This window comes from Clupea harengus, chromosome 3 (assembly GCF_900700415.2).
Source record: "Clupea harengus chromosome 3, Ch_v2.0.2, whole genome shotgun sequence".
Taxonomy (NCBI): domain Eukaryota; kingdom Metazoa; phylum Chordata; class Actinopteri; order Clupeiformes; family Clupeidae; genus Clupea; species Clupea harengus.
The window spans coordinates 24,421,392-24,441,023 of NC_045154.1; the positions used below are offsets into that span (position 1 = coordinate 24,421,392).

Genomic DNA, 19,632 nt, shown 5'->3' on the forward strand with positions numbered 1-19,632 from the left:
TTAACTGGTTTTAGGTTACTCTAGCAGGTTTCTATTTTTCCACTGAGGACAGAAATAACAGTTAGAGCACAATAAACACAGCACTTTCAAATTTTGTGGCTTTGATTGTGTATTCTTTGTACTGCTTTTAAAATTTAAAATATCTAAAATCATGTGGCAGGCTTGCTGGACAGTCTGTAGTCGGAGCGGAAGTAAAAGGCATCGCTGGGATTCGAACCCAGGATCTCCTGTTTACTAGACAGGCGCTTTAACCATCTAAGCCACGACGCCGACACTGATCATGGGATGAAAAATGTGGTTTTCCCCACGTCCTGTACTTATTTTCAAAATTCTGCCATAAATTTACTCCAATAATAAACAACTAAAAATTCAGTATGATCTTGTATTTTGTTCATACTGTAACAGACTTTCAATCACACTAGCTGGCCTTTTGACGCATTAACGAAACTTGACCAACGTTAAAGTTAGTTAGTAGTCGGGCAGTGATGTATCCCGACGATAGCGATTCATATGGTTAGCAAATGTCGCTATCTTAAGACGGAGACGGGAAATTGAAATTTAACGTTTTATAAAAAAAATCGTGTCGACAGGTTTCAGACCTCGAATTCCATGCATCCGATAAAGTGGGCGGTAGCAGTAGCAGTAGCCTACCAACCCAGCTATGATAGAGGAACCTTTTAATTGAAGTTAATACAGTTTTCAGTGCCCAAAACTGATATACAACTCCCCCTGCCTTATGCCTCGATACTGTATGAGACCAGATAACATATATACATATGAACGCGCTCTGGTAATGCACATTTTCAGTGTTCAGCATTTAGATGTTATCTGTATCTCGCTGGCAAATGTATTACTGACCTCTATTGGTTGACATTGGAATTGGTTGGAGGCCTTCAAAACTTCACGCATGTAATTTAAAAACATTTGTGGTATGTGGTTGCTCATTTGTGATTGCACAAATCACAAAAAAGTATGTGACCGGTTCCGTAAAATAATTTTATTTACAAATAGTATGATACACCCAGGCTATGGAATACTCAAACTGCTGCCGTCTGGTAGACGTTACCGGAGCATCCGAGCACGGACAACCAGACTCACAAACAGCTTTCCCCCCCAGGCCGTAAGGCTTCTGAATCAGCAACATTGACCCACTGAACAGTCGTCATCAAAATGTACTTTCTGCTCCCCCACTCATACAACTACACTTACTACATATATTTGCACACATTTTTTATTTAATTTAACATTCCTCACTTCTTCACCCTTTAAACTGCTGCTAGCCCTTCTTGTATTTTAAAATTGTTGTTACTTGTTAATGTTATATGTTATAGTGTTATATGTTATTTTTGGTATATGTTATTTTGTTATCTGTATGCCGTCTACTGCTTAGATGTTGCTGGCCAAGTCTTAAGAATTTCGCTGCGCTGAAGCAAGTTGGTGCATGCGACAATAAACACTTTGACTTGACTTGACTACAGACGTCTCAGAATGACCATCACAGTTTGCTTATACAGTTATCTATATTGTGTTGGAAAAATGGTAACGGATTATCCAGGTTAAAACCAACATTAAACTCAGGCTTCTTCTGAGTCGCCAGGACAGACACAATGATGGCGATCATTGCTGTAAGCCCCCAGATCTGCTGCTGCTTTCCTGAGGTAGGGTCTGGGTAGAGGAAGCTGTGGAGAGGTGCCGTCATGCCTTGAACTGGGTACAACGAGTGGGCTGCCTCCAGCCTGAAGAAGTCAAGAGGCACGGTGAACACCTCACTCACTTCAGCAGGGTTTGGCTGGGCCACAAATGACTCGTCAATGAAGGCCACCACTGGTGTGACCAACAGACCTCTCTGTTCAAGTAAGAGAAATATTTAAGATCAAAGAAAATGAATGATTACACAGTGTTTGTGAACTCTCTTAAAAGGTGCAGTATAGAGCCTAATTTTGGTTGTAATTGTAAATATAATTGTAAACGCCAAATGTAACATTTTCCAATACATCTATGCATTTTAAATAACAGAAACAAAACGTCTAGAATACATGACATACAGTGAAACACATCATAAGTCTAGAAACATTTATCTATTTTTCACAAATAAATCTACATACAAAACCTTAAACTTTGGAATTTGTAACATCTAATCATACCATTAGCAGAGGTATACAAAAGACATCTGAGGTCCACAGAGGGCTGTTAAGCGTGTGTGTTGTATTCTCTTTAGGAAATCTGTAAATTACATGTATGAATGCCATGCCTTGTTAATGATGGGGAAGAGCTTACAGACCACCTCCACCTGTTCAGGAGGAAGGCCTATCTCCTCCTTGGCTTCCCGCAGGGCTGTGTCCACCTCATCTTTGTCCTCGGGATCAGACTTCCCCCCAGGGAAACAAACCTCTCCAGCATTGCTATTTAGCTGCAAAGCAAATTTTTACAACATTTTATTTATTTTTGCGAGGGTACTTGAAATCTATTTAGCAAGGGCCAAATAGGGGTGAAACTTTGCTGAACTATTTAAACAACTTGACAGGACAATAACATTTGATTCTGTGGGTCAGGTCCGATGGTCACTGTTTAATGTAAAACGCTATAATGCAGGGGATACACTGGCATTAAAATAATACTTACATGAGGTGAACGCAAAGTCATTAATACGTGCAACTCTCCTCCTCTTACGAACACTGGAATGAGTACTGACGCTTTTGGCATGGCGGGCAAAAAGGAAAATAGGTCCCCAGTGTCATACTTCTTCAGAGCAATCTTGGCTGTTTCTCTCATTTCCATTCTGTATGGGACAAATGCACGTCTCCTGAAAATACCGCATGAATTATTGTCGAACACAACCATACCGAACATGTGTTGACCAGACCAGTCTAACCAGAACTCGCCAATGGCCAACTTGAGCAAGGGCATTAGCACAACACATTAAATAGAAGCCAGATAACAAACAGCCTACCTTTATCATTCATTACAGTTGTAACATGGTGCCATTACTTTCATGTCTCGTCTGGCATTACAATTTTTTCCAACCTGGCAGACAGACCAGACCAGGGCGGGTGGCTAACCAGTTAGTTATGAGACGTGAATGTAAACACTGCCTCGAAAGACCCGGAAGTCGAAATTGCTTAGCATTCTAGTAGCCTACAGTCATAGCATGGCTATGCATAACGATTCCTTTAGCCATATGATATTAAACTTTGCCGATAAATATTGACAAGACATGCCAATCATCCTGAATATATTTCTGTAGGATGACAAGGATAACACTTTATCTTTTTATCCAAAAAATATGTTTTACTCCATATTGGTCTACCACTGTATTGTTTGTATATAGCCTATCTATTTGTTTTTTCTGTTTTCTTTTCAAACTTTATGATTTGATGACTTTTATTTTGCTGCTTCTGTGAAGCACTTTGTAACATGGATTTTGAAAAGTAAAAAAAAGAATAAAGGTTAAATATTATATTAAGTGCACAACGATGCCATTTCCCCATCTCTGCCACAAAAGTATTTGCCATGGTTATTGTCCCGGAAAAAAAAGCTCCAAAGGTTACTGAGCCAGAGAACTTTGGATCCTATGCAAATCTAGTTTCCATAGGTACCATTACGTAGTGACAGGAACGGGAAGTGACAGCTAATGCTTAGTTCTAGTTGTGTAATCTAAATAAACAACCGAATGAGTATCTGAAATAACAGTTGAATTGAACATATTTTAGATATGGGAGGAACAACGAGTCAGTTACCGAAGGACCTGCTCTCAGAATACCAGGTGAGACCGCCGACACTTTAAATAAGAAAACGCAATCGGTCTTTTAAGAACTAGGATACTAGTTCACAAAAGTTCTGCCAGCTTTGAGACAAGTTCAACTACTCAACCAAAGTGGCCTAGCCAGCTAACTTTCCCCAACTAAATCGTAGCTAGTCAACAGTTTCAGCTACATGACTACCTGTACGAGCAATTATATATTACCCCGCAGAAATAGACACAACAGTTGTGTAGCAACATTGTGTGTTTTTACAACGTCAGTAGAAAATAGGAAGCTGGCTGTAGTTGTTTGCTAGCTGGGTATGTCTGCGTTAGTTATCTAAAATAGCTTTGGATAACATCTTAAATAGTTTTTGATCCAACTTAAAATGTCAGACATTAGATTTCACCAGATAACGTTAATGCCAGTAAATGTCATGTGATTGGCTTTAGCTGTCCGAGCAACAGGTAGGGTGACCGGATGCAAACAGACCAGAAGTGGGACCAGTAGTAAATTTGTATATGTATGTATATTGTATGTATACCAACCCTGAGAGATAACATTAAACTCTGATGTAATGGCTATTTAACTGAATAGGAAACATTAGTATTCTGCCTTTTGGCTCGTAAACACTTGCGTTAGCCTTTAGTCGGTTCCACAGCACACCAGTGGCCATGAAAGATACAGGCTACAGGTTTTTTTTTTTGCCATATGAAAGAAATGCTCGAGCCCAGTGATGTTTGTCATCCCAAAGGCACACTAAGTTTGCAACGTAACATGTCTTTATTGATAGACACCCAACATGTATTGACCATTACAGGCCCATCAAAGGTAACTGTGCAAAGCAGCAGGCATCATGTAGCTCAACCCCACAATATTAAAAAGGCAGTGAGCACAATGGATACAACTTATTTTTTTTAAACGAATGCAAGATAAGGACAGAAAGTTGAACCATAAAAGACGTATTTAAACCGATTTTATCAGGTTCCGAAAAAATTCTCAGCTGCCATAGTTGCAACGTAAGCGTTTTGTCGAAGCTGAACTTGCCCGTTTGCTCATTTTAATCGCTAATCAAGAGTAGAAACTGCCACAACGGCATAAGCAACTCATGTGCCAGGCGGGTAAAAGAACGCATTCATGTGTTCTTATTTCTGACAAATAAAAGCCAAATAACCAATGAAATATACGGGACATTATCCCAGTATGCTGAATAAAGGTCAGTGCTGTGCAACGCAAAGCGAGGCACCTGGTATTATCGGTAAGCACCCGAGCAACAGGTAATTACCGATAATAATGAACAGGAACTTAGTCAGCCTAATTGATGAGTATCCAATGCCCAAAGGGTATTAAAATCATGCATATATGAGGTTCTCGTGTTTTTATATTTGTGGATTGATACCTTTTTTCTTTATATCTTTTTCACAGGAGCTTACTTTTCTAACAAAACAAGAAATTTTGCTGTGAGTACATCTTGATGTCAAATTATTAAGTTCAATATTATTTTGCATGTTACTATTTAGAATATAATTTGGACAATGAGCAGAACCAGCTTCATACTCGTACTGACACACCAGCCTTTTAAAATCAGCTACATTCAATGCAGCACAGTAGTTAGATTACCTTTATGATTACTTTGTTATGATAAAATGATTACAGTGCTGTAGTGAAGCCTATACCCTTGTAAAATGGTACTGATCATCTTAACCATCTAGTTTTAGATTTAAAGTGTGTTAAGCTACTTATGATTCTAAAAATTATTCAATAAATCAAATAATACTTATCAACATTGTTTAGTGGATAAAGTCCACAATTTTCATTGTATGCTCCCATAGGGCTCACAAAAGATTCAGTGACTTTACAAGAGAGGGCAGAAATTCACCTTCCCCCAGAGTACCCATGGAGAAAATTCTCACACTGCCAGAACTTAAGGTAACATTTCTGTTTATTGACTAGTTTGCGGGACACTAGGACCACTTCCTAGTAGGCTACATCTTGTTGTCTTCCTGACCATTAACCATTGACAATACACAATTATTTTGTTCTGCAGTCCAATCCTTTCCGGGAAAGGATCTGTCAAGTCTTCTCCACCTCTGATGTGAAAGATGGAAGTCTCACCTTCGAGGACTTCCTGGATCTCTTGAGTGCCTTCAGTGACTCAGCAACCTTGGAAATCAAATCCCACTATGCCTTCCGTATCTTCGGTAAATACACATCTGACTGGGCACGTTAGTTACACCTGAATAGTGTAGTCTCATTAAGACATGAGATTTGTTGATGTGAAAGATGCTTAATTATTGGAACTGGATCCGGATAGATTTTGATGACGACGGGACCCTGGATGGAGGGGACCTGGAGAAGCTGGTGAACTGTCTTACAGGTGATACAGATGACACACGGCTCACTCAGGAAGAGATGAGACAGCTAATTTCCAACGTAAGTCTCCATAGTCTGTGGTTCCACTGATACACAGTATTGTGTCATATGGCTTTGAGATTTTTCTCAGTGTAGTCCACACTCCTTTAACTGAGTTTTACTTTGATATTGTAGATTCTGGAAGAGTCAGACATCGACAAAGATGGAACGGTGAACCTCTCTGAATTCCAGCACGTCATCTCCAGGTCTCCAGACTTTGTCAGGTAGGTTGTCTCAGGTTAAAGTACACCTGTACACATTGTCAACGTTTATTTCTCCTGAAATCTAATATTGCTTTTTTTTTTTTTTTTTTTTACAGTTCTTTCAAGATTGTGTTGTGAATTTTAACACCAGCATTTTATCCTTCATATATGGTTTTAAACATGGTGGTGCCTTTGAACAAATTATTTTGCCTGATGGTTTTCTATTATGGGATCTATCATTTTTAACTTTGTATGCAATATCTTTGTAAATCTGTGCAATAAAACAACTTTCTACACTGTGAAAACAAATGTCCTAAGAGTATTTACTAGTGATCATTGATTTAATTTACTGATTGACAATCCACCTGAATTAGATGCAGTCACAGTATGCACAGCCATTTACATCTTATCCTGTAGGGTCTGCTAGAGTGACAGATACAAACGTGTTCCATGGCCCACATCTCACATCCTCCACACACAGTCCACGTCTGGGGAAGAAGTCCACAAGAGAAGGCTGATCTGAGCTGACTAGAGTCCCATGCCCCAGCTGCCCATAGTCACCTAAATATGTAACAGAAATCATGTTAACTACATGAAATGATATACACAACAGAATATGTCTCTCAGTATTACACAGTAAACTATATGAAACAAAAAAGAAAGCTTTTAAGATATGACCAATCTTACAGTCTAGAAAGTTCTGAACCATATCAGTAGCATGCACCATATGTATCGCCACACCAGTAAATCAGCCATATCATACAGCATATGAACTTACCCCATCCCCAGGTGTACAGATCCCCTTCACCTACAAGAAACAAAGGGTTTGGTGAAGGCAAATTGTTTTAAGAGCTTCTGAAATAACTGAGAGGGAAACAGTGAACTTGTCTTACTACTGACTGCAGCTGTGTGGCGGGAGCCACAGCTAACCCTGTCTACCTCTGGCACGTGTGGTATGTCTACAAGTGCAGGGAAGGCCTGGATGGAGATGAACACGTCCTCAGCCGTCTCCTCACTTCCTTCCAGTCCAGTTCCTGAAGGAAACAACAGCCTTCTCCATTAAAAACATATGAATTCATATTAATGTGCCAAAAAAATGTATGAAGTGTTTCAAAGTGTATAACATAACTATAAAATAGGTTATCAAATTGTACCCATGGACAGCTGGATTTTTAACGCTAGGAGTAGGTCCATAATACATTATGCCAGATGCACGTAGCATGAGTTCATAGAGAAATGTGAAACTCTGACTTTAATCAAGTATGTATGTGTGTAAATCATATGCCTTTGTGAGCTGAAACATGACGTTTCTGTCTCTGTTCTTAAGTGCTGATGTATTTAACTCTGTGTGTGTGCTTAAAAGTGTACCATCTGGGTGTGCATAAGCAAGGGCTGATATGAAGAACTAGTAATCCTTCTTTTCTGCCTTTGCTGATGCATTACGTTGCAAAAAGCATAGCAAGATGACCTCGGATGTGGGTGACCCACCACGTCGTTATCTCTAGTGCTTTGGCGTCAGAGAAGGCTAACTTTATTCTATATAAACCTTGTGTGATGTGTTTAACTTTGCTTCTCTCTCGTCTGCTGCAGTCTGGGAGTGAGCCCGGGCTCTCTCTCTCTCTCTCTCTCTCTCTCTCAGAGTGGGCCCGTGCCTTTCTCTTGTCTGCCAAGACATGAGTGAGCCCAACAAGCTTCTTGTTGTTGAATAAATATACTTATATGCACCTCCAGAGTCCTGAGGTAACTTGAGTGAATTTTCACCTAACATGAGTTAACTGCCAAAATTGACTATTGTTCATTTTCACTTTTCTCTATTCAATTGGTAAAAAGAGGTTAGACAGCTGTGGCCTCGACAGAAAAAAGAGAATGGTGGATAGTTCTGTCACATATGCTTCCGGGTGTAGTACAGCATCATTCAAGGAATTCAAGTACATTAATATCAAAAGGTTAGGCTAACCTTTATTTTGTTCGTCCTCCTTCCTGCAGCAGCGCGAGGGAAGGCCCAGCTGGCCGCTCTCATTCCAGCCCCACATGTACAGATCTCTGCCTTCTACCCTCAGCATACACAGAACAGTGATATCACACACAGATAAACAACATCAGGAAAGAAGCTCTGCTTCAAATGCCATCCAATTACATAGCTCACAGGGAAGGCATGATGTGGTCGTGATATGATATGACGATATGCAGACGCAGGTTCTCACCGCTGATGCACGCGGAATGCCATCCTCCTGCTGCCACTGCGCGGAAGGGGAGACCCCACAGCGCCTCCACCGCCCGCGGCTCCTTCTCGGGAACCAGACTGCCATGGCCTAGCTGACCATGGCTGCAAAAAGCACAACAAAACAGTGTGAAGGTTCAGCGAGTACCATCCCAACCATTATGTGCCCTGACTCCCACACCACTGAGATGAGCTCTGGTGACATAGTCAGGGTGCAGATTTATCGCTCCAGAATCCAGTCTGTGGATAGGTGGGGTGACTTGTGACTCTTCTCTCCCTTTGCGTCAAAGTTAAATAGCTGACACATCATCACCCCAGCACACACACAACTCTATACTATATATAAAATGTCTTAAACCGGCAGTCTCACCTCCCACTGCCCCAGGTGTATACGGTGCCATTAGCGCACAGGAGGAGGGCATGGTCTGTGCCCAGTGCCAGGCTCACGGCCCGCAGTTGGGTAGACAAGGGACGGAAAAGAGGGGGTTCCTTAGCGATGTAGCCCTCTGGAACAAGAGGGAGTGGGGCGGAGTGACCTGTAGATTGGGCAAAATTTGAATTGGTGCATAGTCTAACAGGACGGATGTAAAGAGCTATGTGGACTCATTACAGACAGTGCACTTCGGTAAAGGATTCGTCTGTTGGAAGCAATCGTCTGTTGGAGATATTTTTTCACTTTCGAGAGCAGTGCATTGATCTGCTGTTAATTGTATTATTCTGGCTGAACAATGTTGCATCACCTGTTTGTCTGTCTGATAAATCCTGCTTCGTCTTCCAAACAATATCCATGTCTGCACCATCACAGCTCCAGCACTCCACTCTGTCTGCGAAGCGAAGGGTCAGGTATCGCTCAGTAATCTGAGCATCCACGCACCCACTGCTCGCACTAATGCTTCTTCGGCTGTCTGAAGAGCCATCAGTGAATCCTGTCAGATACACCTGCCCTTCGCCTGTGACAGAGGAAAAAATGAGGTGAACGCTAGGTCAGAAGCAGGAAATATTTTTCCAAGACAGCAGATGAAACAGTGGCACTAGAAAGTGGTATAAAAGAAAAATAACCTTTACAGGAGTCACATATCATGTCACCTATAATGTACGTGTAACTCTGCAACATCTTACATGCTCCAAGCATCATGAACATCACACGGCGCGGGGAAAAAGTTTAGGGAAAGTGTGCATCTCACTTTTACATTTCATTGACCCTCCCCACTGTTTAATCTAAGCAGATTCTGCATAGTAGCTGGGATTTGCAGAAATATACCAGAAATATACCAGGGGTCGCACAAACTCAAGCCATTTTTTAAGATTACCTTTTACGGAAAAGGAAGCCGTGCGACTCCAGCTTGCAGTGACCTGAATGCTGCAGACCTTAGGTTTCTTTTCATATGGGGTCTCTGACACGGGTCTGTCTGAACATTCGCTGGGAAGAGTTACAGCAGTAGGAACAGCTATTTTAACTAGGTTATCGCTAAGTGTTCCATCATCCACTTCACCGAGAGGAACAATTTGTCGAAAGCCATTAAAGCCAAAGCCAAACCAACTCATTTGGTGGTGTATACAACCCTATCTTACGGTAACGTTGCTAGCAAGCTAGGTTTAGCCTGATGTCATTATTTTCCATTCAGAAAGTGCACACATCACGGTTGGATGAATTATTATCTGCATACTGCATGTAATTGCATAGCGTTGACGTCCAGGCAGCTAGACTACTATGGAATGATCCAGACCGCACTGACTAAAATAACTTGCTCTGCTACTTGTGGAGGGCGCCATGGCAGATTTCAGTTGAGAGCATGCGCACAAATTGAGTAGTTGTCAAATAGAAAGTAGTTGTTAAATTCCACTGTAAACAACCAGCGGAGTGCTTTGGTATATCTCTATAAACATGTGAGGATTTCACTGCTTGAATAATACATCTTTTTTTTATTGTGCAACATTCTGTGAAAAAATAATAATTTATACACAGAGAAAGTATTGGTACACACTTTTAGTGTTCTTAATATAAAAAGTCACAACAAACCATAATTCAACAGAGTCCATTTGCTAAATAAACAATAAACCCCTCTTGTAAAACTAGCTTGCAAAACATACCCCAACGTTCAAATGCAAATTACCTGTACAAACATAAACCAAGATTTTGGAATGCAAGAGCGCTCAATAATATGTAATCATAATATTTATCAATGTGGAACATTTGGTCTGATTTGGTGTTTGTCTACAAAGCTGCCAGTGAATGGGAATGTGAAAAAAAATTACATTTGGAATGTGGCCTTGTGATAGCACATTGTTCTGTACTACAGCGTGAGTGCATGTTTTAAGACACACTAGTGTTCATGGAAAAGGCTGATGCTTATTATGAATGCTTATAATTCACTTCAAACTGGTTTGATAACACTGCAGCGTTTCACACTAGATTTCTTGAGCACTGTCTACTTCAGTGGGATGTGATGAAAAGAACCAGAGCCAGGGCTAACTCGTCTGCCTCTCGTACTCAAACATCACACGACCATAGAAAATGAGAACTCAGACTTGAGGACTCTTGAAGGCCCAGTTTGCCATGGTGCTACCAGGCGCTGTGGTCACGCCTCAGATCTGGGCTCTCCTGCCAGCGCTCCTGCCTGAATGAGTCCGTAACCCATGGCCAGATCCAGGCACTGCTGGGCGGCACGGGCCTCAGGACCAGGCGCCGGGCTGCCCCCCTTGGCCATGACGGAGAGGATCTCCAGAGTCTCGCTCTCCATCAGCTTCTCTGCCAGGTTGCGCTGCGCCTGCATCAGATTCATCGTGATCACTGCACCACGGTGACGGAGGTCCTGGTTGTCGCTTAGCAACAGTGCCTGCAGGATTTCGAGCCAGTGGCTAGTCTAAAGGAGGGTAGGACACGGTGATGAGGAAAAGAGGAGAAACTTCAATCAAGATAAAAAATTTCATTATTATTATGAATCATTTAAATTCGGCCTCAATGACTAAATGCCTTTAATCTGGTAGTGTAAAGCACTGAAATAGCCGCACATTAGAATAAGCTTCACCTATACCATGGCATATCTGCTGAGCACTAATTCAAAGCCTACATAATGTTACGTGCTGAACCCTATGTTACTCTAACGTGCCCACAGCTCACCGTTTCAGGGATGCGGGCACATAGGTCAGGCTGCTCTACGGTCAACATGGCCAGTGTGCCAGCTGCCGCCCTTCTGAGCCTCTCATCGTCCTCGCCGGAGTACAGCACCAGCAGCTTCAGCCGGTCACTCCCCGTGTCCAGGAACAACGTCTGCACCTGAGGCCAGACACAGCGACAACTGGAATTATTACCCTTCTTTCAGGAACATTTATATAAAATAGAATAAAACTTTATACAGTATATTCAAATATGTTGTATTCTTGGATGGGAAGTATATTAGTTTTTTATTGGGAAAAGTATATTGTTTTTGCATGGAAAATACACTCTCTGTTTGTATCATTATGCGCATATAACACATTCAGGTATCACAGGTAACTCACCTCCGTGCTCAGGACCAGGTTGCACATGCACTCCGTGGCTGCAGCACGCACCATGTCATGCTCCTCATACATGTAGCCCTCCACCTTTGCCACCGCCTTCTCCTTAATGATCTTCTGCCTGCTCAAGACGACAGCAGTTCATTGGTTCAGAGAACTCTCTGTAGATATCACTGACATGCAGGGTTGTTAGCATGTGTCTTTATAAGTGACATTCGCAAAGCAAATGGAGTATTTAATGATGCGAAACAAATACAGCCCACTGCCAGAGACTATCATGTCACCTCAGGAACATTAGGCTAGACAAGTAAGGTGAAGAGAGGTTTTTTACTCAGCTGACTGACCTGAGTTTCTCACTGATGCCAGCCAAGTTGGTGAGGGCCATCAATGCCTCAAAGTTTTGCAGCATTGTGCACTCCAGGTGCAGCAGACTGATAAGAGGACGAACCACCTCATAGATCTAAAACATACAGCAAAGGGTTGTATTAATATAGTATATGGAGCCCATATGGTATATTGTTGTGTGGTATATGGGAAGTGATACTAGCTTAGTGTAAAGAAAAATAATTATGTCCAATGTAACGTAGAATAAACATATACGCAAATGTACCACATCTATGGAGGCACAGGATCTTATTAATGAGAATTTGAAGATGTGCTCATCAAACAAGGACAGATCAGTTTAAAACATAGATATATCTTTAAATGGACAGAGTTCACCTGCATCTCTGGTGAACCTCTCTGATGCCAATTCCAACCCAAACCCAAAGAACCAGGCCACACTCACCCTCTCTCCAGGGAAGGCAATCTGTGGGTTGTGCGTGATGGTGATTTTAGCCAGTGCCTGAGCTGCTTTGATCTTGCCCTTGTCTGTACTCTCTGTGACTAGTGGAAGCAGAGCCTGAAAACATAGAGCAAGGGGTTGTATTAATATGGAGCACATGTGGTATATTGTTGTGCGGTGGACGGTGATACTGGATAAGTGAGAAGACAGTCTAACCTTTCCTCCACCCTGTGCCACCACTGTTCCCCGGTCCTCTTGTCGTTCCACCAAAGCCAGGAACACCCTAGAACATTACACCCAGAGGGAAACATCACTACGCAGTAATGCTAATAGTCACCCTTCAGATAAAAAAAAATCAAAACATCCTTCAGGACTAAATAAGTTAAAACCAAAAAGATGCTGAATAGTTTAGACATGCTGATACATTTAGATGAGTCAGGAGTTGACATTATTGGATTCAGACCTGGCGATACACTCCCTGCAGGATTCGGTGAGGGCTGGGCTCTCCTGCTTGACCATACACACCAGTGCGGACACCACCCCAGCCTCCAGCAGCTTCACCAGCCTCTTCTCCACATAGGATGGAGCGTCCTGTCACACACACACGCACAAGCACACACAATCTTATGGCACAAGAATGACTGGAAACAAGGACTGAATGTCACACTGACACAACCTAGTGTCTTTGTCAAGTGTACACATCTTTGTCTGTTTCTAAGAGTGTAACTTCTTTACTTTCTGTGCAGACGAGTTGCAGAAGAAAAAACTCATCACCACTTGTAGTACCTTAGGGTGCTCTTTAGGCACATGCTGTTTCGCATATTTAGCCAACTCCACCATCTGCGGGTCAGGCTTCTCTACATCGTAGCTATTGGTACAGTTCACCAGTGTGGAGCCAATAGCAAAGAGCACAGTCTTATCCTCAGACTGCAGGAACAGAGAGTGGGCAGTTAATTACTGCTGACAGCAAAAACATTCAGGAGCCCCGTGGAATAAATTGTATAGAATTGAGAGGTTGATGGCCAGAATACCTTAGCTAGCTGGAACATGGCCTGCAGGGCGTTCTTGTCCTGCACCAGATCCTCCTTCACGTCTGCATCAAAGGTCAGGTACGCCAGGCCCTCAATGGCCCATCGCCGCGAGGTGACCGGTAGAGACTCGTTACATAACCACCTGTGAGGAAAGGTGCAGAACAACATTGCTTTCTTCATAAATAAAAAGGCTAGTCGCAGTCAGAAGAGGATGAAACAAAAACAAGCTCAACTGAAGCCATTGGAAAGATGAAATAGTGGCTTACTTCCTGCACTGCTTGGCCAGTTTTAATGTGGAGCCTTCAGCAAATTGTTTCATGCTGAAATCTGTGCCTCCAGCTGATCCCAGTTTACACAATCCCTGTGACAGACAGACAGACACACACCAGTTTTTAGGACTCCTTAGACTCAACAGAATTGCACTCTTCAATCACGAACACTCTAAAGAGCTCTTTGGTCTGAGGCTCACCACCAGTGCCCTGACACGTATCCTGTCGTTCTCGCTGTTCTTGTAGAGATCCTTCAGGAGCGTCACACCGTTAGCTGTGATGAACGTGGCCCTCTTGGCCTTGCCGGCTGCGTGGATGAGGGTCTCCACTGCCACCTGCTGGTGGATAAGGTCCTTGGAGGCGCACAGAGAGATGACCGTTTCTATTATGCCGGCCAGCTCCAGCGTGAGGTTGCCCACATCGCTGGGGCCCTGCAGTAGCACAGACACTGCCTGGATGGCCCGCAACTTCGACTCCAAACTTGTGCGCTCAAAATTATGCCTGGGAATGAAGGATATGCAAGACTATAATCACTTGATTTTACATTGTCAGCAAGGTTGAAACTAAAAATTATAATGCGAAGTCAGTGTGGAACCTTTTTTCATGCTAAAAATATCGCAGTTTGTCTGAACTGCAAAAACCTGCAAAACTGAAAAAGCTGCAACATGGATAGTGGTAAATCTCCACAATTACAGGAAAGTTTACACAATGTCAGAACAATCATATGCTACATTCATAATCACACAAACAGGCAACATGAGATAGTGGGCCTCACTCAGGCACAATGGCTGCGTTACCTGATTTTCACTTTAACGCCCATGTTAACAGGTTAGAGCATGCACACTGCCAATGTAAGACGTGCGTCTCAGGCACGGCTCGAAAACCAATGAAAGAACAGGTAACACACCGTAACGCACATGCAACGCACATACAACGCAGCCAGTATTTTTTATATTTAAGGCGTTTTACATACATTTAAAAGACAACAGCTCCATTTTTCAAAATGATACATTGCCTCCAACTTACTTCACGTATTCTTCACAGATGCGGTTGAAGTTCTCCCTCTCAGCATCACTAATCAGGTCATCATAGAGTTTGTTGAGTAGCACGGAACTGCTCATGTGGGAGTTGTCTGTCAGCGGTGGTCCGTTGCCCATCTCTGGCACCGTTCCTGCCACTTCCAGAATGTTCTTAAGCCCTGAGCATGGAAACATTTCCAAACTGAGGACTTGAACAACATGGTTTTAATAGGCAAAAGCCACAGTTTGCCAGTCTGGCTCTTACCCTTGTCTATCACCCACAGTGTGAGCGAGTTGTTTGGGCTCTTTTGGGATTTCCGGGGAACTTGCTTGACCAGCAGGTTGATGGCACTGTCTCGGCCGGGCCCTGACACACTAGCAGAGGGAAGCATGTCCAGGAGGTGCCGCAACATGGAATGTAGCTCACGAGAGGGGTCTGTGACACAGACACAGACACACACACACACACACACACACACAGTTACACATATTGTTGAAATATATACATACATGTATACATAGTTACATGGGCAACCCAAAGATAATGGACCCATACACATGCTTAGGGCAGTTAGTTTTAACAACTACAGGACTTGCATTTAGAAATGCCAAATAAAGTGTCAGCTTGAACAGTCTTCTACAGTTAAACAGTTCTCTACGGCAACCTAGCAGAATGTTCTGTTAACAATGTCCCTACCAGGCAGGATGGCCTCGTCCTGCCCTCTGATGGCCTTGTTCATGCCCTCGGTGAGGGCCTCGAACATAACCTGCAGCAGGTGGCAGGCAGCCAGGGACACGGCCTCCTCACCGGAGCCCATGACAGCACACAGCTTTTCCATGCCCAGCTCATTCACGATAGCCATGGTCTGTCGACAAGGACACAGTCATTTTCACTCTCTTCTAACATGATAGACATGCTTGTGTATACAAACTTCAGTTGTTGGTTAAGATTAGAATTAGATCATCTCTGCTGTTTAGTCTGCCGTTGGGACATCAAATCCACTCACCCTTGACTGGTGTCCCGTACACAAGCCGACAAGCGTTCTGAGAGCAGACAGCACAATGTCCTCGTACTTGGACTCGAGGAGCCTCTGGAGGAGTTTCACACCATCGTTGCGAAAGATCTGTTCGGCCCCTGCATCCTCACGGGAGAGCACCACCAGGTTCTGAGCTGCCTGCACATGGAGGACAGAAGGACAGAAGGACCAATGAGAGGGGAGGAGAGTAAAATTAATAGAAACAAATGCACGGCTAAATACGGTGCGTGTGTGTGTGGTGATATTCCTTACTTTCTGTCTGTCTGACTGTGGTGTTGAGCTGTCAATCAAGAGTTTAAACATCTGCTGGACACGAGCATCTGTGGAGGAGAGCTGGGATGTCTGATAGGGTGACAGGGAGGGAGAGTAGATGGAAAGCCTTTAGCTAAATACAACTCAATACAGTTAGTAGGCAATAGAAATGCAGACATTTTATTGCAATATTATTGCTATGTTCTTGCAGTGTGCTATGTTCTTGCTATGTTCTACAGTGTGGAACATCTGTTTTAAACTGCAAGAACCACTGATCATTTAAAGATTCATTCAGTGTTCTTTCTTTGAAACTCTATGCTACCTTCTGCTGGATCTGAGAACCAAGCTGACGCAGCAGATCCTGGAATGCTTTGTTTTTAGGCTCAAGCTGTGCGCATTTCTGCGCGTCCAGAAAGGCCTGGTCCAGTCGGCCCAAGCTCTGTAGCGCCTGCGCACGACGATACCTTGCTTTGATGTCACCTGGGTCGGTATCAAGAGCTGGACAAAGATCATGCATACTATTTAATGCTTAGCCTATTCATACGGTTTTACACTTCACTTGAATTCGGTCAGATATTTGGACACAGAAGGAACGATCGTAGAGTTGCATACCTTTTGACGCATCCGTCTCAGCCTTGGAATAGTCTTCTAGCTTCAGGTAACAGGCGGAGCGGTTGCGATAAAGGATAGCATTATCGGACTTGTTCTCGCTAAGTTTAAGTGCCTTGGTATAGCTGCACAAGGCTCCTTGAATATCGCCAGTTTTGAAGAAATTGTTACCTTCTTCCTTAAAAGCCGTCGCGTCCTGGGTCATCTAACAGGGTATATCCAAAACAAATTTAACAATCTCTGCTGCTGACCTGTAACTTAGTGGCTATTCGTCCACTGTAGCCTTCTCTCATAGGTCATACTAAAAAATGTATGAAACTGGCGGCATTCTTCATAATAATGCAAAGTATATTTTCCCTTAGAACAAACTATCACTAAAAACATACAGCACTTAAGTGAAATGTTAAATGAACAGACAAGATCTCAATGAATGTGCCTTCTGGTTTGTCTTGCATCATAACTTACCTTTTCGTTAACGCTCATTCACAGGGTCAAACGGAATATAAATACTTTGGTAATGTAATGGGTAGGTGTATGGGAGATTATGGAAAATATTAGCAATCCATATGAAACTATTCCGTTATTGTGCTAGATTGTTCTAGATGTCCACTTACACCCTGTGTACTTCCGGGTGTGGGGCACGCTGATGACGATACAGAGCAGCCCCGCCTCTTTCTTTCGCTCCATAACCATACATGGCAGTGCTGTTCTGGCTATAGCTACCCGGGCATACACTACGGACAATTTAACTATTTGCTTAAGTAATTACAGACACAGAACTGTGACACATTTATCTTTTCACTTCATAATACTATCACTTCATGAGCTTATACCAGACTGACAGCAAATGAAAATGCGCAAACACATTTAAGCTGCTCCACATAGGTTTAATCTTAAAAAACATTTCTATGCAAAGAAAAAGTTGCAGGATTGTTCAAATCGTGTTGTAAACTAGTGACTAGAGTACAGATACGTGAGTGGGGTGGTCCTGGTTGGCCATAATTTGCAAACACGTCAAAACAATAAGAATGAAATGTCAGGAATGCTTCATATATTTTCTGCAGTGGACCAGTAAACATTCAACATTCTTTTTGTGTTCTGAAGCTTACATGGGACTTTTTAGGCCATTGCCTCTAGGCTCAGCCATCCTGCAATGTGATACTGTTTATTTAGTTTCCATAGAGACAAAAGAGTCCAGAGGGTTACACTGAGACAGCCATTGAGTCCCTGTTATCCCCATGGTAGCACTGTGAGTGGCTGACCTTTATGCAGATGGGGAGGATGACTGCAAGGGAGAGGGAGAGAGAGGAGAGACTAGGTCATGTGGGTCCCTTTTTCACTGTTGTTAACTGGAACCCCTGGGCTGTGCAAAAAGGAAACATGAACCAGTGCAGTTGTATATGACTGACAGGTCAATTTAGGGTGAAAGTAGCTGCATCAGAGCGAATGTCATACCTCTCATGTACATCATGTCTGAAATCCTACAGAGAAACATGGATGCCTTTGCAGTAAGTTCTGTAGCTCACAGTTACAATGCCATTACAGTGTCAACACTTTGTGTGCAGAATCGCAGGTTGAAATGAATGCCAGTTTTTAAATCTGAAAACAAAGTCTCTGAAATAAATAAATCAGACGACCCCCGAATTGTGTAGAAGAGTAGCATATGCTTTTGTACTGACCCTGACAGCTTGGTGGTGAATTATTGAGATGTTCAAATTCAATTTCAGAGGCAATTTGCTGAGTTGGCCCCCCAGGCTGCCTTTTCTCATATCATCCTCCTCACCCTCCTCTGTATTATCCCTGCAAGCGCTGTCATTCCCACCAGCATTTCCCAAACTCAGAGGTACAGTATAGTATTTATAGGAACATGTCACCATACTGAAGTGCTGTATTGCAGGTAGGCCATAATTCATAAACCTTACAAAGCAGCCCAGACGTTAACTCCTCTCTACAAAAAAAAGAGCAAACTTGACTTTTTAAACAACTTCCTGACATACCTTTTTTTTAATGATCAGTCTCTCCAGTCCTTCCTGAGGGAGAGGAGTCCCTCTAGAGGTCAGGAAGTGTTGCCCTGAGGATTTTTATTTTTTTTTACGAAGAAACTAACCACACAGATCCTGAAACCAATTGTGCGAAAGGACAAGTTGATTTTTCTGGTCTAAACCTCCGGTTCATTAACCTATCAATACAAATGTACTTGTCCTTAGTTAATACAGTATTTTTTTTATGATAGGTCTATCTATTTTGCAATATTGGTTATGTTGTTAACAGTATTGTTTTCAGTACTGTCCTTCATAGTTTTTTTTCCCCTGAAAGAACTCAGGAAACACTTCAGCTTGATTCATATATATTTTTAAGTTGATCCTAAATATTCAAGGGGTTTGTTTTAATATTCGATACTCGATTCGATAATACGATATTACTTTATTACGCTTGAGAAAGATAAACTATCCTGGAGGTGATTTAGGCAAATGTTGAAAACCAAGGACGAAGTCATTTGAATATTTTCACATAATTGCAAGGAGCGCAGCAATGTAACATTTAATAGCCAATCGAA

General features: G+C 42.5%; 4 protein-coding genes and 1 non-coding gene across 6 annotated transcripts; 1 reads left to right on the forward strand and 4 right to left on the reverse strand.

Moving 5' to 3' along the window:
• Window positions 1-196: 196 nt before the first annotated feature.
• trnat-agu lies at window positions 197-270 on the reverse strand. Its single transcript has one exon. It is a non-coding gene; the product is annotated as a tRNA-Thr (tRNA).
• A 716-nt stretch (window positions 271-986) lies between these two features.
• On the reverse strand, window positions 987-3,124 carry nudt7 (nudix (nucleoside diphosphate linked moiety X)-type motif 7). Of its 2 annotated transcripts, none has more exons than XM_012828134.3 (4): window positions 2,951-3,124; window positions 2,623-2,779; window positions 2,252-2,410; window positions 987-1,846 (listed from the first exon to the last, which is right to left on the reverse strand). In XM_012828134.3, exons 2-4 carry the CDS (start codon window positions 2,776-2,778, stop codon window positions 1,496-1,498), a joined length of 666 nt encoding a protein of 221 aa, XP_012683588.2. In that variant the 5' UTR covers window position 2,779; window positions 2,951-3,124; the 3' UTR covers window positions 987-1,495. The 2 variants fall into 2 exon arrangements, with proteins under 2 accessions (XP_012683588.2, XP_012683587.2); XM_012828133.3 differs by having other exon boundaries at window positions 2,623-2,803; window positions 2,951-3,122.
• Window positions 3,125-3,574: 450 nt separating this feature from the next.
• On the forward strand, window positions 3,575-6,664 carry LOC105900770 (calcium and integrin-binding protein 1). The gene is made up of 7 exons (XM_012828135.3): window positions 3,575-3,763; window positions 5,166-5,200; window positions 5,573-5,669; window positions 5,788-5,941; window positions 6,055-6,173; window positions 6,288-6,376; window positions 6,472-6,664. The coding sequence occupies exons 1-7, from the start codon at window positions 3,713-3,715 to the stop codon at window positions 6,491-6,493; spliced, it is 567 nt and encodes a 188-aa protein (XP_012683589.1). The 5' UTR covers window positions 3,575-3,712; the 3' UTR covers window positions 6,494-6,664.
• On the reverse strand, window positions 5,665-9,465 carry rccd1 (RCC1 domain containing 1). The gene is made up of 8 exons (XM_031565149.2): window positions 9,317-9,465; window positions 8,947-9,112; window positions 8,560-8,681; window positions 8,313-8,405; window positions 7,249-7,389; window positions 7,134-7,163; window positions 6,721-6,916; window positions 5,665-6,402 (listed from the first exon to the last, which is right to left on the reverse strand). Exons 1-7 carry the CDS (start codon window positions 9,363-9,365, stop codon window positions 6,762-6,764), a joined length of 756 nt encoding a protein of 251 aa, XP_031421009.1. The 5' UTR covers window positions 9,366-9,465; the 3' UTR covers window positions 5,665-6,402; window positions 6,721-6,761.
• A 1,014-nt stretch (window positions 9,466-10,479) lies between these two features.
• Window positions 10,480-17,737, reverse strand: unc45a (unc-45 myosin chaperone A). The gene is made up of 19 exons (XM_012828095.3): window positions 17,541-17,737; window positions 17,079-17,280; window positions 16,789-16,964; window positions 16,467-16,556; window positions 16,185-16,352; window positions 15,875-16,043; window positions 15,443-15,613; window positions 15,185-15,356; window positions 14,359-14,659; window positions 14,156-14,250; window positions 13,890-14,031; window positions 13,645-13,785; window positions 13,322-13,449; window positions 13,075-13,141; window positions 12,862-12,975; window positions 12,419-12,534; window positions 12,078-12,195; window positions 11,698-11,853; window positions 10,480-11,440 (listed from the first exon to the last, which is right to left on the reverse strand). Exons 1-19 carry the CDS (start codon window positions 17,556-17,558, stop codon window positions 11,156-11,158), a joined length of 2,829 nt encoding a protein of 942 aa, XP_012683549.2. The 5' UTR covers window positions 17,559-17,737; the 3' UTR covers window positions 10,480-11,155.
• Between the last annotated feature and the right edge of the window lie 1,895 nt (window positions 17,738-19,632).